Below are 17,934 nucleotides of genomic sequence, written 5' to 3'. Positions count from 1 at the left end.
TCACATTGCCATTTGCAACCTTCCCAGCCAACCTCCGTCAAACAAAGTCAAGCAGGAGAGCCAGATTTGCTTAATGACTGTACAATTTACTTAACCGAGTTTAACAACCATGGCAAAAAAGATGGTAACATTTGCCATGACAAATGTTAACAACAGTTGGTCTCAACTCATCATAGGCCAAGGTCTACCTGTATTTAGTTTTCTTCCAAGCAAGAAAAGTGACAGAAAGTTGCCTAGGTTTTCTAAACTGGGAGGTCTCAAAACTTTTTGTTTGATCATCTTAACCTGAGCAGTAAAGGGTTTTTTTGTGTGATACCCCTAATATGCTATGTATATTTATTTAGAAATAAAGCAGTATACCTGTACAATGCTACTATGAGATTACCTACATTCTAAAATATACCCCACAGATATTTTGTATCTCCTGTAATAAGTAAAGCTTAATTTCTTTCACTCTTTTTAAAGATTAAATAATAAATATAAATAGACAATTTATCTTTTTTAACCGCACTCCAATTAATTGTCTTGTAGTTCCCTTGAGATGGTATGCCCCTCATTATGAGGATGATTGTCCTAAATCTGTAAGGATTCCAAGGGAAATCCATTGAGAGCAAAGTCAGAAGTAACTGTGAGCTCCCTAAAATAAATGTGAGAGCATTCAAACCCTGATCTAGTGTACATTTAAAGTGACAATAAAGCTTCTGTTCCTATTCTATTTGATTCTATTCTATTTATTTTATTCTATTCTACTCTATTCTATTCGCGTCTACTCTACTCTACACTCTATTCTCAGTAACAAATAATGGTTTGGAAGAGTTATCAATGTTTCCCTCTTTAATAGCCTCCCTCCCCATGTTCCTGGATCTAATCTTATCAAGCACTATAGGTCAGTGTTTATCTATCTATCTATCTATCTATCTATCTATCTATCTATCTATCTATCTATCTACCTACCTACCTACCTACTTACCTACCTACCTACCTACCTACCTACCTACCTACCTACCTCTTCCTTCTCTTCCTCCCTCCCTCCCTCTTTTGTTCTCATTCTCAGCTCCCCTCCCTCCTAATTCTCTTTCCTCCATTCCTCCCTCTCTTTTTCTCCTTCCCAGCTCCCCTCCCACCCTCCTTCCCTGGAGATTCCTTCAATCTTAACAAATGACCCTGAGCGGTGAACCAAATTAAAAATAACATTAAAACCAATTTGAAGAACACTGACATTAAAAGACATTGCAGCCAAATATTGCTGCCTCAATGAACTTTCTGGTTGTTTAGAATTACACAAGGTCCAGAATCGAATTCTGGCAGGGTTTCCATTTGCTATTTTCAGGCATCATTCACATATTCCAACCCCCCCCCCCCCCAAGTTGGAGCTGTTGCTCTATTCTTGATGTCCTCTTGTTTCTCTTCTGCCCATTTGCTCTTGCCCGGGGAAAGGAACAAGTCAACAATACTGTATCAGTTTTATTCCATTGTGTGTTTCTCGCTTCTATGTGTTTTTCTCTGTTGGTACACTTGTGCTGCAGGCTTCTGTGTAACACTTAAAAACATCATCCATCTATCCATCCACTCTTTCTTTTGTTTTTTATATGGTTTTTATTGAAACTTTTAAAAAGGAGCAATTAGTCCAAAAAAAGAAAAAGCAAAAAGGCAAGAATATTTAAGAAAAAGGGGTGGGGGAGAACTACAGAGAATTTGCTTCTGATATTCTTCACAACGGTTTTAGGAACAATTGTATTTTAACTCCTGTCTCTAAAGTTATTTCATAATATTATCTTTTCTATAATCTATCTAATCTAAACATCAAAGGCATACATCCCAACTTCATTTTTCTTTTAAGTTTTACACAAAAAGCCCTTAAGAAGTTTTGAGGCACCCATTGATGTGGATTGTGTCTTTTCTCTAATTAAAAAAGTTAATTTATCTCTTTCTCTCTGTTTGGCTCTGGAAAATCAAAGTGACTCTCATCCAAGGAGACATCAGCAATCCAGAAGATGTGACGCCAGCAGTCAAAGGCGCCCATGTCGTCATTCACACAGCCAGTCTGGTGGACGTCTGGGGCAGAGTCCCACCCCAGAAGATCATGGCAGTTAATGTGCAAGGTAAGTTTTGGCAGGAAAACCTTTGAATGTCTGATCAGTTTCTCTACACAGCGCAAATGAGATGAAGATGCCCCTTCTGAGTTTGTGGAATTTGTCCCAGCAACAAGGGTATGGCAGGTGCACAAAATTAATTGCAGAAGGAAAAAAATCATTTTGTTGCTGAATCTGCTTGCCTTATGGAGGTTAATGGAATTTTGTCATCGTTGCATCCATTCACGCACACCCCCATTTTGTAGAATGGAACCTTCAACGCTGTGCTTTTTTCAGCCTGTGGGAAAGATTCCACTCCACAAAGAGGATAGGAGCAGAGAAAGTCCTTTTTACATTTAGATTTGATTAAGGGGATGTCATTTCCTATATGTTGGGTTATTTACTCCATCTGCCACATCAAACGTATCTAACTTAACAGAAACGTCTGGAGGAACTTGAGTGTATATTCCAAGGCTTAAGCCAAACTTGATCATTTTTATTTGAATCCCATCTTTTAAGAATAAATAGAACTGGCTTCCCAAAAATGTTTTGGCTTTTTCTAATTTATCTCTTTCATCTGTGGTCAGAAGGGGGTGTATAATGGTGGGGCAGCATGAATGAATCTGAATGAATCATCTGTAGTTTTTCTGAGCCATCTGTTTGCAATTTTGAACCCTTTGGTTCAAAATCCCAATTTAGAACAACGGGAATTAGATTACTTGCTACATCCTTGATAGCATGTACTTTTAAAGTCTACTGGTAAATATCTGTCTGTCTATCAAAATATCTAGCCAATTCAGTAACCAAAGTTCCCTGAGTAGTTTATAACAAAACTAAACAATACAATTTTAATATAAGCGTATATTCAATAAAATCAAATGAAGTAATGGATGAAAATTAGGCCCTGGTAAACAAGCGACACGATGGCTCAGGGGCTAAGACACTGAGCTTGTCAATCAGAAAGGCTGGCAGATTGGCGGTTTGAATCCCTAGTGCCGCATAACAGAGTGAGCTCCTGTTACTTGTCCCATCTTCTGCCAACTTAGCAGTTCAAAAGCATGTAAAAATGCAAGTAAAAAATAGGAACCACCTTTGGTGGGAAAGTAACAGCATTCCGTGCGCCTTCAGCGTCTAGTCATGTAGCCACATAACCACAGAGATATCTTCAGACAATGCTGGCACTTCGGCTCTGAAACGGAGATGAGCAACGCCCCCTAGAGTCAGGAAAGACTAGCACACATGTGCAAGGGGAACCTTTACCTTTTTAAATCTAAAACAGTATAAATTAAAGTACAATTAAAGACAATTCAAAAGCCTGATATTAAAAAAAGAAAAGAAAAGTGCTCAACTGCTAATGTGGCTGCCAGATAAGTCTCTCTCATAAATGGTTAGGTCACTGATTTCCTGTTTGATCCCCAGGAAGCAACAGCCTAATCAGGTAAAAAAAAATCTTGTTAGAACCAGAGGTGAAATTGAATACTGCAAGAATAAACAGACAAAAGGAAGGACTTTTCTTTTCTTTTTTTACACAACGTCTAATCCAACTTTGGAATTGGTCGCCTTGAAATGAGGTAATTTAGTTTCCCAAGAAGGCGGAAGCAATTCATGGAAATCAGGTAGATTGATGGCTCCTTGATGGTAATGCCGCTGAAGAACATCTGCTGGGAGATTGATGGGCTTCCTCCTGCAATTGGCTTTCCCCTGGAAGAACAGACTGCTGGAGTAGATCTGCCAGAGAACCAACCCATTGATTATTTTCTTAAAACCTTGAATATGGAGACATGACATACTATAACCGTGATGGCGTTACTATGGCACGTGTGCCACAGGTGGCATGCGAAGCCATATCTGAGGGCACGCAAGGCATTGCCCTATGTCAGCTCCAGCGCACATGCACGCTGGCCAGCTGATTTTCGGCCTTCTGGAGGGCGGGAAGAGGCTGTTTTCGCTCTCCTCAGGCTTCAGGAAAGCCTCTGGAGCCTGTGGTTCTGAAATTCCAGTAGGCTCATCGGGCCCATTTTTCACCATCCACAGGCTCCAGAGCTTTACTAAAGCCTGGGGAGGGCAAAAACGGCCCAACGGGCCTACCGGAGGTCCAGAGGCTTCAGTGAGGGCTGCGCGCATGTGCAGGGGGGAGCATAGGGGGGTGTGTGGGTGCATGTGCCGCAGGAAGGGCATTGCACTATGAGTGTGGGCACAATATAATGATGGCTCATTGAACGTGATGGGAGAAGAAAATGAGATGAAGGCTGTAGGTGTTGTTTGTGAACAAATATGATCAACATTTCCAAGAACAAAACATTTATACCTCTGGCTTACAAGGCCTGAAAGAATTATAGTTGGTAACTGGAAATATTGCTTAGCTACTTAGTTCCCTGGCTGCCAGGTAGGGCTGGGAAAGGGTCTTCTAGGAAAGCCAAGCTTTGTGTCCAGACTTTCTCACCATTTTTTTAAAATTATAATTCCTGTCCCAAATTGGTGCATGGGGTATAATCATATTAGTGATGTTCAGTGTTGATACAAATGTTACATTGTATAGGACGGAAGGAACAGAACAAAAAATGGAATGGAACACAATAGAATTTGTATTTGAAATATCTCTTCTAGTTTTGTATTATTTTTCCTGATTTTATTTTTAACATTCTTCTGACCTCAAAGAAAGTTGCTCATCTCTCCACTCCCAGGGACCCAGCTGGAATGCCACAGGCTTCCGCCCTCGCCTTTTGCTGTGTGCCAGCCTCCAAGATCCTTGCCTATTTTTCTGGCCTTTCTGGAGCTAATTTGGTTTGTCTCCGGAGGCCCAATGCAATGATCCTTCTGATCATTAGGGAGAAGCTTCATGGGGCTTTTAAGAGAAACATTTTGCTTTTGAAGATTGTGCCTAGGATGAGTCAGGAGCAAAAATAACAAAACACACATATGAGGCATCTTTACGCTTTTGTTTGCATGATTAATGTCCTAGGGTGGATCAAGCAAGCAAAGAAAAGGATGATCCAAGAGGAATTTTATTGTTTTCCATTTAGCCTTTTGCAACAATACTTTGTAGTCAACTAACAAGCTCAGCTGTCAGGATGACAAATGCTCAATTTTCAAAAGAAACAACCTGTTGGGAAGCAGAATTGAGAGGTCTCTAGAGGAGAAATGCCCTGCTGTTCTATTTATTATATTTTAAAAACACACATTTTCTTGCTTTTACAATGACCCTGTGAGGTTGGACCACAGCTCAGCTGTTCAGAGTGAATTTCCATTAGGCTTTCCCTGAGTTCTAGTTTTAAAACTCAGCAAATCCCTTCTTCAAATCCACTAGTTTTGAAGATTATTGGGAGTTGAAGTCCATACAATTTGAAGAGTTTAGGTAGGAAAACGTGGCCTAGGCTCCCCTAAGATCCTACCAGGAGGCCTTCAAGTTGAAATTATTTTCCATCCTATGTTGAAATATATAGGTCAATGCTGGTGAATCTTTTTGGCACCGAATGCTGAAATGGGAGTGTGTGTGTGTGCCTGCATGCACATGCCAGAAACCGGAAGAGCAGCTGCCCAGGGATTCATGCGCGCAACAGAAAAATGATTTTCTGGTTTCTTGCATGCGCATGCACATCGGCCACCTGGTCCTCTGGTTTATGGCATGTGCATGAATGTGCAATGAACAGCTGGCCAGTACATATGAGCACATCAAAACCCGGAAGATCATGTTTCCGGCGTGTGTATGCATGTTGGGCTCTTCCAGTTTCCGGCTCTCCCGCGCTTGAGAAGACCAGCTGGCCAGCATGCCGGAACCTAGAAGAGCAACAGGAGATGACTCTCCGGTGCCCGGAGAGATGGCTCTGCGTGCCACTTCTGGCACGCGTACCATAGGTTCGCTATCAGAGATATAGGTAGTCCTTGACTTATAACAGTTCATTTAGTGATCATTCGAAGTAACTGAAAAAAATGATACGACCATTTTTCACTCTTTCAATCGTTGCAACATCCCCGTGGTCATGTGATCAAAATTCAAACTCTTGGCAACTGACTTACATTTATGACCATTGCAATGTCCTGGGATCATGTGATCACCTTTTACGACTTTCTGCTGAGCAAAGTCAATGGGAAAGCCAGATTCATTTAACAATCGTGTTACTAATTCAACAGTGTAGTGATTCACTTAACAACTGTGGCAAGAAAGGTCACAAAGTGGGGCAAAATTCCCCTTATCTTGCTTAGCAACATAAATGTTGGGCTCAATTGTGGTGGTAACTGGGAGACTACCTGTAATATATTAAAATCCCATCAAACAAGCATGAAAAGTTGTAGTAGCAAGAAATGGGTTCCACCACAAATGCGCGTATGACAAAAGCGCGTGTGACTAAAGCGCGGTGACAAAACCGCGCCGTCAAAACCGCGGAGACGAATGAGCGCTGAAGCGCGCCGACAACAGCGCGCCGACAGATGCGCGCTGTAACATAACCCTAAACCTAACCCTAAACCTAACCCTAAACCTAACCCTAAACCTAACCCTAAACCTAACCCTAAACCTTACCTTAACTTAAATCGCGCTTCTGTCGGCGCGCTGTTGTCGGCGCGCTTTTGACATCGCGGTTTTGTCGGCGCGCTTTTGCCGGCGCGCTTTTGACGTTCGCGGTTATGTCGTGCCACGCAAGAAATGCACTAATTGTCATTTTCAATACTCTTTATATCTCTCTTTAATTGTTATGATTTATAATCAAGGAATCTCTGCTCGAAAAGGTTTACTAGAATGAACAAATAAACGAATGAATGCGGATGTCAGTATATCTGGGGTTGAGATTTGACTTTTGACATTCACTGGATCTTAAAGCCAGCAAGTTTATTTCAAAATGCCAAACAAGACCAGATCAGACCAGATCAAGATGGCTTAAATAGCAAAGTCATTTAAAGAGAATAGTTTCCAACCGTGTAAAATTCTACATCTCTGGGTTAATCTTTTACAAACAGAGACTTTCATTTGCAAGCCAGAAAAAGGAGAGCCCCTCAGATCCCTCAGTGATTGACACCTTTTTTGTTTCTGTTTTTCAATGAAAGGATGCCTACCTAAAACTCAACTGTTTGGATGATTCTATTTTGCTTCCTTGACAAACCTAATTTTTGTCTCAGAAATTTTGTCCCCTCCTCTCCCCCCGCAAACTTTCCCTTAGCAATCAGTGTTTCTCAATCTTGGCAATTTTAAGATGTGTAAACTTCAACTCCCAGGATTCCTGAAGTAGCATCCCACCTGGAGAATTCTGGAAGTTGAAGTTCACACATCTTAAAGTTGCCAACATTGAAAAGTCCAGAAATGCTAGAAAGGGAGTGTTGTAATCCTTGTTGGTTGCCTTCTCATGACACCACAAGCAGCAAACTTGTCTAGTTGCATCCTGCAAACACAACTGCTGTAGCTGGTTTATGATTCCAGAAGCCAGGCCTAACGCCTGTTTTCTCCGACACTGACAACTTGCTTGTGACAACCAACTAAATAGACTAAGCAATACATGATCCAATCTATTCTTACATGATAGTGCTATATTTACATGGACTAAGACAGAGCTGCTCTAATTTCTGAAGTGAGTCAAAGAGTGTTCTGAAATAGCCAAGAGCCGTAATATATACAGAATTAGTAACATGGAAGACGAAAGAGACCTAAAAAAAAAAAAGATAATTGACTGAAAATGTAAACACTTCTTTAACCCAAGAACTCTTATTCCCTGAAACAATAAGATCGGGGTTAGAAGGAGAACAGATCATAATAATACTAAATAGATTTTGTAATTGGTTGGACCATCTGACCACGTCCTGTTATTATCTCTTCAGAGGCTTAGACTGGATCAAGTTATCGTTATACTGCCAAATTTGAAAGACAGCTGTTGTTTTCTGTAACCGGGTGTGAATTTAGCCTCCGGGTCCCACACGTCTCCTAAGGGCTATCTGGAAGTCCTAGCTTCAGGCTTCTTGTGGTTCACAAACTTGGGAAATGGGGTTTGCCACAAATCCCTTCCAAATCTTTTCCTGTTATCATTCACGCCTGCAGTCTAGAGACACACACGGCCTCAGCAGATAGCTTGCATCCTTGTCATACAATTGTGGCATGGGAAAATTCACAAGCTGACCTTGTTGTTATTCCAGGCAGCCCTGGGGGCCTGTTTCTTTTTCCCCAGGACCACAGCAGAGGTGGGGTGTGCAACCATTCTCAGCGGTGGATATGCTGAATTACAATAATACGCCTTTCCGTTAGCTGAATCATCTGCAATGTTCGATATGAGACAAATGTGTAGGAAAAAGCTTGATTTGCAAAAAAAGAAAGGGCTACTTGAACAAGGTCAAAGGTATCCTGGCTTTTACAAAATAACTTTGACTTCCCCAGTTACTTCCTTCCAAGATCTCTTCTGCAAAGGATAGGATAGGATAGGATAGGATAGAGCAGAGCAGAGCAAAATATGGAATAGAACAGAACAGAACAGAATAGAATAGAATAGAATAGAATGGCGTTCAATCACCAAAGGCAGCATAGGTAGTCCTTGACTTCACAGCAGTTCATTTAGGGACCAAAGTTGCAACAGCACTCTGCCTCTGTTTATTATAGGAAAATGAGGTGCTGAAACAATTGGTTCCTATGCAAGGAAAACCCCACAGATTTCATCGCTCCTTTTTCATTCCTGGCAGAGCTGTTTCTTTTCCAGCAGGTGAGAGCTCTGATGGACAGCCAGGTTTTGCATTGTTTCTCCTCCTTTCCTCATTCCCTTTTTTCCCCCCCTTTCTCTCTAGGAACCAAAAATGTAATTGAGGCCTGTGTCACGCAAGGAGTCCAGTATCTGATTTACACCAGCAGCATGGAGGTCGTAGGACCTAACATAAAAGGCCACCCTTTCTACAGGTATGAGTTGCTTATTTTTCAAAATGATGATGATGATGAGCTCTGTTAGACTAAGACAACTGGGGAAATTTTTTAAAGTTTCTGTTGTCTGTAGAGATTCTCAGCCATCCAGATTGTGGGTGTCCCAAGGGTGATTTTTAAAGAGGCAACTGAACTTTCTTATTTTTTCTTGGAAGATGTTTAGCTTCTCATCCAAGAGGCAGGGAAGGATTTATACTCCTTGCAGACAGCTGGTCATTTGCATTCTTTTTAGAGTGTCTCTGTCCTCAGGGTCACCTGAGTAGTGCACATAGGTGGAACTGAGTTGTTGTGGAGCTGTGCTTTCTGCAGGATGTTTTCCTCTGTTGTCTGCACCTCAAATTGACAACACAGACTCATCCCCGACAGCCTGCACCTGTGTTCAATAGTGAAAGAACACAGGGCAGTGGAAAAAAAAACACACACAGCTCCACAACACAGTCCTTGCAGCAGTTCCAAGAAGGCTCCACACCCATTCTCCCTACTCAGGTGAACCTGAGGACACAAACAAACTTCCAAGTGGCCTCAACTATTCTCTAAAAAGGTTGCAAATGACCAGCTGTCTGCAAGGAGTATAAATCCTTCTGTTCCCCACTATCCCGTTAGAGCTGAAGAAGCTTCTTGGATGAGAAACGAAACGTCTTCAAAGAAAAAAAAACTAGGAAGTCCAGTTGCCTCTTGAAAAATACAATTTCTATTGTATTTCCCTTGGGTTGGACTAGAAGGCGGCCAAGGTCCCTTTCAAGCCTATTATTCTATGTTTTAATTTGGAGTTTCTTATTCTTTTGAGTCTTCTCGCATTATTTTAGCTATCTAAATGTGCATATATTTTTTTAAAAATGGAATGGAGCCCCTAAAGAGTTAACTGAGTTTCAGTGTTGGTTGCAAATAACAGGGAGTTCCCCTGATTTAGGCAAGCCCACATGTTTTGGCCCTATTCAAGGGTTTCCCTGGGTTCTCCTAGCATTGCCATGGCAACAGGGATACAGTTCATAACAGTCACAGTGGATTACCGCTCTCTGTGGGTGTGGGCCAACGGCTCTGCTCTCCCTTCTAACAAGTAGGGAAAGTTGACTGCTGTTCGTAGTTAGAAGTTTAGTCACCCCAAGGCTTGAAAATCTGAAAAATTTTCACTACAGGGTGCAAGGAATCCTCAACCGCTCTGTTACAACGGCACTGAAAAAAAGTGACTAACGACCGTTTTTCACACTTATTATGACCGTTGCGACTGGTTCATATTTACAACGGTTGCAGGGTCCCGAGGTCACATGATCCCCTTTTGCGACCTTCTGACAACTAAAGCCAATGGGGTATCCACTATGCAACCATCTTACTCACTTAACAGCTGCAGTGATTTGCTTAACAACTGGGGCAAGAAAGGTTGTAAAATGGGGCAAAACTTGCCTACCAACTGTCTCACTTAGTGACAAAAATTTGGGGCTCGGTTGTGATCATAAAGTTGAGGATTACCTGTACTTTTAACGGATGCCTGTAGGAAAAACCTATTAGATACAACCGGTGGTGAAATTCAATTTTTTTTACTATTGGTTCTGTGGGTGTGGCTTGGTGGGTGTGTTGTGACTTGGTGGGCGGAGCTTGATGGGCGTGATAGGGGAAGGATACTGCAAAATTTCCATTCCCACCCTACTGTGGGGCCAGCCAGAGGTGGCATTTGCTAGTTCTCTGAGCTACCCAAAATTTCCACTACCGATTCTCCAGAACTTGTCCGAACCTGCTGTATTTCACCCCTGGATACACCCCTTTCCATCATGGGGAGTAAAGACAAGCAACAGATCCCCCCCCCTTTATCCCCTTCCCCATATCATTTCAGGAGCATTATCCTCTCCTATGTAATGCAGGGGGCAGCAGCCACTGTAGCAATTACACTGGATTTAAATGAACAACGCTAAAGTGTATTTAAGATTCTTTCCAGAAGAGATTGGACTGCCATATGTCAGAAATGGTGTAGGGTTAGAGTCTCCTGCTTGAGTGGAGGGTTGGACTACATGACCTATAAGGTCCCTTCCAACTCTGTTAATCTTTTAAGAAAGATACATAACTGTTAACTGTAACCTGGTTAACTGCTCTTGTTGCAAGCATAGGGTTTTGATGGCCTGTGATGCTTTCTTCCTTGCTTGCAGGTGCAATGAGGACACAAAATATGAGGCCATACACCACCATCCTTACCCACTTAGCAAAGCCAAGGCCGAGCGGCTTGTCATCGAAGCCAATGGGCAAGTGGTAAGCTAGAATTTGAGAGAGGAGTTTGAATGTCTTCCGAGTTAACCAAGCCATGTGCTTCTTGGCATCCTTCTATCTCAAACCCTGCCTGTCTCTTGGTCTGTTTCCTTGAAACTGGCACTCTGCAAAAGATTTTGACAGCATGTGATGACTGCGGATTGATCTGTGCATTGCAGGTCACGTTATCTGCAGAGTTCAGGGGTGGAGAAGACTAACTTGCAGCAGCTGCACCTACGTATATACTGATATGGTTTATTTATTTGGCCAAGTGGAGTTAGACACACAAGAAATTTTTCTGTACTTGCAAAACAACACAATATAATAACAATACTGAAGCGTACTGCCAATAAAGAGGAGGAAGTAAAAAATAATAACAGGGATAAATAATAATCCTTCAGCCATACCCTATGAGTTCATATACATACACCTCAGGCAAAAACAAACAAACAAAACACTTAGCAGTCACTCTATTTTCTATCAGCTGCGAGAATTACCATATTTTTCAGAGTATAAGACGCACCAAGGTTTTGGAGGCAATTTTTTTTAAAGTAGGTAGGTACATAGAGGGATAGAAAGGGAGGGAGAGAGAGAAATACAGTAGGTAAATGGGGAGAGAGAGAGAGTAGGTAGGTAGGTAGGTAGGTAGGTAGGTAGGTAGGTAGAAATGGAGAGAGATAGAGAAATACAGTAGGTAGGTAGGGAGAGAGGGTAGGTAGATAGGTAGGTAGGTAGGTAGGTAGGTAGGTAGGTAGGTAGGTAGGTCGATAGATAGATAGATAGATAGATAGATAGATAGATAGATAGATGATAGATAGATAGATAGATAGATAGATAGATAGATAGATAGATAGATAGAGCCTGTTTTTTGCCAAAAAAATTTGCATGCATAGCCTTATGGCGCCTTATAGAGCGCTGCTGGGACTGGGGGTGGGGGGAATGGTCCATTTTTTGCTCATTTCTTCCCTTCCCAGCTTCCAGGAGCTCTCTAAAAGCCTCCATAACGGTATGCTCAGACTTTTTGGTGAAGGGGCGGGTCTTCAAAAAAGCAAAAAATGCTGTATTCGATGTATATGACACACCCAGATTTTTACCCTCTTTCTTATACTATGAAAAATGCGATAGGTGTTCAGCAGAGTGAGGGCACAAGGGAAGAAATTGTCTAGTTGTTTTCATGGTATTGGATCTGGGTACTTGAGAGACCGCCTACTGCCAATTACCTCCACTCGACCAATTAAATCCCACAGGTTAGGCCTCCTCCGAGTTCCATCAGCCAGTCAATGTCGACTGGCAACTACGCGGAGGAGAGCCTTCTCTGTGGCAGCTCCGACCCTATGGAACGAACTCCTCGTGGAGATTCGTACCCTCACCACCCTCCAGACCTTCCGCATAGCACTTAAAACCTGGCTGTCCCGACAGGCCTGGGGCTAAAGACCTTCACCGTACCCGAATTGTATGAATGTTGTGCTTTTAATGATGTATTGTCCTATATGTAACTCGGTTTGTCTCCCCCTCCCCTTGAATTGTGAGCCGCCCTGAGTCCCCTTGGGGAAAAGGGCGGCATACAAATATCAATAAATACAAATACAAAATACAAATGTACAATGCTGTATAGTGTTGTTACATTGCCTTCTTTTCCCCCAGTCATTTTTGTGGGCTTTGAACCCTAGACCCCTTGATCCAATGCTGTTGTCTTGATTAAGTGGCGAAGGAAGTCCCAGATTCAGGGGTGAAATCAACTTACCTTTGCTATTGGTTCAGTAGCAATGTGAGTGAGCGCGCACGCACCAACTCCGTGCATGCGCAGGACATTTCACTCATGCGCAGAGCGTCAAAAATGGATGTGATAACGTCCGGGTGGGTGGGTGGGTGGAGCTTGCTACCGAGTGTGCCTGCAAAGGTAAGTAGAACAGCAAAGGAGGGGGGAATCCGCTGTGCCACACACGATTTAGATTATATAGAAAGCAGAAAATCCTGTTTCTAGCTAATATAAATCGTGTGTCACAGGTGATCATCGGAAATACCGGTTTGCCTGAACCGGTAGCATTTTTTTACTATCAATTTGGTGAACCGGTAGTATTTGACCCTTGCCCAGATTCAAATCCATCCTCAATGATGGACTTTTGTTGGGTGACCCTTGGCCATATAAAGTCTTAGCGCAATCTACCTCACCGAGCTCTTAATGGAGTACGATTGGAGAAGCCCAGGTGTAATCCGCTTTCAGCCATGAAATGTCACGGGAAAAGTGACTTTGGACCTTGGTCTTCCTCTCCATTGGCCCAACCTATCTCTCAAGCTTGTTGTTAGGGGAAGCCAGGAGGAAGGGTGGCTAAATCCCTTGCTTGAATTGACATGAAAGTTCAGCAAACGAACACATAAACAAAGATTTTGCCACCAACTTCTAACTTGCCTCGATGGTGGATTGTCCACCCACAACCTGCTCAGATGTGCCAATCAGCAACAGAGAATCTTTCTTTTCTGCAGATGCCGAATGGGAAGCGGCTAGTCACTTGTGCCCTTCGTCCAACGGGCATCTATGGGGAGAACCATCTGCTGATGAAGGAGTTTTATGAGAACGGGCTGATGACAAAGAAATACATGATCCGGGCCATCCCAGCCTCTGTGGAGCATGGCAGGGTCTATGTAGGTAGGTTATGATGGTGCCTGGTGCATTCTTGACCCACCTTCTTTTATTTAGATACTTTTACTCTTCTTGGGGGTGTTCCCATATACACGTACATCTTTATATCAGGTTCTGAACTTCTTAAGAACTGTGGAGTCCTTGGTGCCCTCTGAGCTTGGTTGTTTGCTTGCAGACATTTCATTACCCGACTAGGTAATATCATCAATGCCAAGGAAGGTGGGTTTTGCTCTTATATACAGTACCTTCCCCTGCCTTTGTTGGTGGAATGTGGTTTTTTCCCCCTTGGTAGTCCCTTGATTAGGGTATTGTTTTCTACTTGATTGTTTCTCAGATGACACACCTCCACTAACATTGGCAGGGCAAACTGCTATAAATAAACAGGGAGCAAACTCCGCAATCCTTTGCAACACTGATATTATCTTATCAGGTAATGAAATGTCTGAGAGAAAACAACCAAATTCAGAGAGCACCAGGAACCCCACAATTCAACCCTAAGCTGGAGATATTATTTTTAATTGGGACTTCTTAAGAACCATTGCCCTACTCTCTGCACTTCAAGTACATCTCTGAATTACCATTTGGTAGTAAGAGCTCCTGGATATAAATTTCGGACCCAAGAAACAAGCCAGATATGGATTCATATTAATTTGACGTGTTCTCAAAGTGTGGGGTACTCTGGGCCCTTAGAGGAAAAAGTGAATGTATCCTTTCCCCATGAATAAAAATGTTTAGATTATTTAGGTTAGATGAAAAAAAACAAATTCACGCCTTAGTAATTCTCACAACATTTCTCAAACTTTCCAAGCCAGCAGTCACCCTCCTTTTCCAAGGAAAAAAGGAGCAAAGTTTGCAGTGAGTCTTGACATTGTTTGCATTTTGTCTGCCTGATCAGGTTTCAATTTTTTTAAAGTGTGTAGCCCCCACCAGTTACTTATTACTCCCTCAGAGATTTGGACAGGAAACTTGAAAACCCATGTTGTAAGAATTAAAAAGAAAGAAAGAAAAGAAGATGAGTTCAGTTTAGCTGCTGGATTTATTTGCCATCTCCATTGCAGTATAAATAAAAGCAAGGACTAACCCAGGGCTGTCAAACTCGCAACCTGCCAGATGCATCACACGCTGGCCATGTCCATGCTGGCAGTGTAGCAAAGGGAGAAAAGTCACAATATATCACATAAAGACGCAAGTTTGACACTCCTGGCCTAACCCTTTCCCCAAAATCCCTGTTCTCAGTATAAATTGGAAAATAACAGAATAATGAAATTGGAAGAGACCTTGGAGGTCTTCTAGCCCAACCTCCTGTTCGAACAGGCGACCCTAGGCCACTCCAGACAAATAGTTGCCCAATCTCATCTTAGAAACCTCCAGTGTTGGAGCACCCACAACTTCTGCAGGCAAGTCATTCCACTGATTAATGGTTCTAAATTTCTCAAAAAATAAGCACACCTCTATACACACACACACACACACACACACACACAAAAGCACACAATTCCTATTTCAGTGTCTTGTGTGATTGGATCTTGTGTTAAGACTTCTAATTTGCAGAGTGCAGGAAGCACTATTTTTAGAAATGCATTCATTTGAGATCTTATCCCTGCTGTGTCTTCTTGAGTAAACGGTGCTGCGTTATTGTGTCTCTATGTTATCTCTGCGTTTTCACAAAAGTGACATTGGCTAGTGAAACGTCTCTCACTTGATTATCTTTTTGGTCTCCTAACTTGCCCCTTCTGTAGGCAACGTGGCTTGGATGCATCTCCTGGTGGCTCAGAAGATCCAAGAGGACCCCTCAATCATCGGGGGCCAAGTTTATTTTTGCTACGATGACTCTCCATACAAGAGCTACGAGGACTTTAACATGGAGTTCTTGAGGCCATGTGGCTTCCGCCTCTTGGGGTCCCGTCCCCTGCTGCCGTTCTTTCTCCTCCATCTGATAGCTCTGCTCAATGCTCTCCTGCAGTGGCTCCTGAAGCCCTTCTGCGTCTATGCCCCCATCCTCAACCCCTACACCCTGATCATTGCCAGCACTACCTTCACCATACAGACCGACAAGGCCCTGAAACACTTTGGATACCAACCTTGTTTCACCTGGGAAGAGAGCCGGAATCGCACAATTGGTTGGCTCAAAGAGGTTACGGCAGAGAAGCAGGTGGAGAAGCAAGACGGGTCGATGTGAATGGTGTGATCTCTGCAGGGAACCTGGTTGGGGACTAGAAATCTGGATTTTGGATGTGCTAAACTCAGAATAATTGCAATATCAAGCTATGGCCTTATATTGACTGGTTTTAGACGGTGATGTTAGAAATTTGTACAGTAGCTACCTTTGCCCTTAGGTGACCTTTGGAAGCAGCTCTACAGCCTTGCAAGAATGGGTGGACCCTCTGTTTCCCCAGGTGGAAATGTCAAATACCAAAGAAATGCATTTTAGATTTTGGCTGAGTGCACCAATGTCTCCTTTTCAAACTCGATGAAGCCTTTTTTTTCCCCCAGCCAAAGTCCCAAACAGAATGACTTTTGATGATGGTCTTCAATGTTACCATCATGTCATACATTCCAACCTACTCGCAAGGCTTTGATTTAGCATGCTCCAAAGTTTAACTGGAAGGTTGCAAGGTCAGCTCATCTTCTACCATTCCTTAGCTTTGGAAGATGGATTGTTGATCCATTCCTTGTCACTACAGACTAGTTCCGTGTTTTTCTTCCTACCTCAGTGACCCCTAAGTGCAATAAGGATGGAAATTCATGTTTTTGATGTAATCTAGCTAGTCACTATTTATCTGAGTAAGCAGATACTCTTAAGTATGAAAGGAGACTAATAAGCTGTTATATTATTTTCTAGCCTCAATTATCTTACATGACTTGTGCAATAGAAATGTATGACTAGAAAACCTCCTTGGTGGTCAACAATTAAGTTAAACAAGCAAATAAATATATTATATTCTCATGAGAGCTAGCGTTATCTTTTATGATGTCTGTGAGAAATTTAGAAACTAAGAAAGAGGGATATAGTGGATCAAGAGACAGAGCTTGAGGGGACATATTTGAATGTCATATGCTGGAAGCAGTGGATGATGGGAATTAGTGGTCTTGAGTAAAATCTGTTGCTGTATAACCAGTAGTGTTCTTTAGACCCTTCACCTAGAAGTCTATAGAGATTCTCAGTCATCCAGGTCATGGCTGTCCCAAAGGTGCTTTTTCAAGAGGCAACTGGTCTTTCTTGTTTTTTTTTCTTTTGAAGATGTTTTGCTTCTTATTCAATAAGCTTTTTCAGTTGAAAAGTGAAGAGCTGAAGAAGCTGCTTGGATAAGAAGCGAATCGTCTTCAAAGAAAAACCAGAAAGTCCAGTTGCCTCTTGAAAAAGCACTTTGGGGGCTTCACCTACAAATTTGTTTATATTGTTGAAGATTGGATGCCATGAAGGGTTTTTTTTTTAACCCTGTATATCATGTACAATTATTTTTAGCTTTCTTCCATAACAATGAATTTCTCTGTTTTTTGGCTTCTGTCTGTGACGAAAGTTACATGTTTCATTTCCATAGGAATAACTATGGATGGGTAGTTCAAAAAAACAGCAAGGCAACTGCAGCTTTGTTCGTCTTTTCACTTTATACCTCTTATAAGAGAGCCCTGGATGCAACCTGAAATTATCCCAAGTGCTAAACACAGATGCTGCTCCCCTGCACAGCCCTTTAAGACTCTGAGCCACAGTTTGTTATGGGCTATGGTTTGTTGATTAATTAAGTCTAGTTTGTTGAACTGTGGCTTGCTGACTGAATTCACATGTCAGCTGTATTTGCTTCTTAAGGAGCCTCAGTAAAGCACAAGAACTCCACAGAATGACTTAACCGATGATTGATCCTAGCCAATATTTAAATACAACCTCCAGATTGTAACTAGGTAAAGGTAAAGGTTCCCCTTGTACATACATGCTAGTTGTTCCTGACTATAGAGGGCAGTGTTCATCTCCTTTTCAAAGCCGAAGAGTCAGCGCTGTCCAAATAAATATTCGTGGTCATGTAGCTAGCATGACTAAACACTGAAGGTGCACACAGAATGTTGTTACCTTCCCACCAAAGATGGTGCCTATTTTTCTACTT

The 17,934-nt window shown here is 42.2% G+C and overlaps 1 protein-coding gene across 3 annotated transcripts in view; it reads left to right on the top strand.

The window, feature by feature from the left end:
- HSD3B7 (hydroxy-delta-5-steroid dehydrogenase, 3 beta- and steroid delta-isomerase 7) overlaps window positions 1-16,786 on the top strand; it is an 83,290-nt gene extending 66,504 nt beyond the window's left edge. For all 3 annotated transcript variants that reach the window (XM_032235220.1, XM_032235219.1, XM_032235218.1), the window contains 5 exons: window positions 1,959-2,102; window positions 8,829-8,937; window positions 11,097-11,196; window positions 13,678-13,840; window positions 15,574-16,786. In XM_032235220.1, coding sequence (XP_032091111.1) covers window positions 1,959-2,102; window positions 8,829-8,937; window positions 11,097-11,196; window positions 13,678-13,840; window positions 15,574-16,013 — 956 coding nt within the window. In that variant the 3' untranslated portion in view covers window positions 16,014-16,786. The remainder of the gene's footprint in view (window positions 1-1,958; window positions 2,103-8,828; window positions 8,938-11,096; window positions 11,197-13,677; window positions 13,841-15,573) is intronic.
- Window positions 16,787-17,934: the final 1,148 nt, after the last annotated feature.

Source organism: Thamnophis elegans, chromosome Z, assembly GCF_009769535.1.
Source record: "Thamnophis elegans isolate rThaEle1 chromosome Z, rThaEle1.pri, whole genome shotgun sequence".
In the NCBI taxonomy this organism is placed as follows: Eukaryota; Metazoa; Chordata; class Lepidosauria; order Squamata; family Colubridae; genus Thamnophis; species Thamnophis elegans.
The sequence above is the reverse complement of the archived record's forward strand: the minus strand, read 5'-3'. Positions and strand labels throughout refer to the sequence as shown.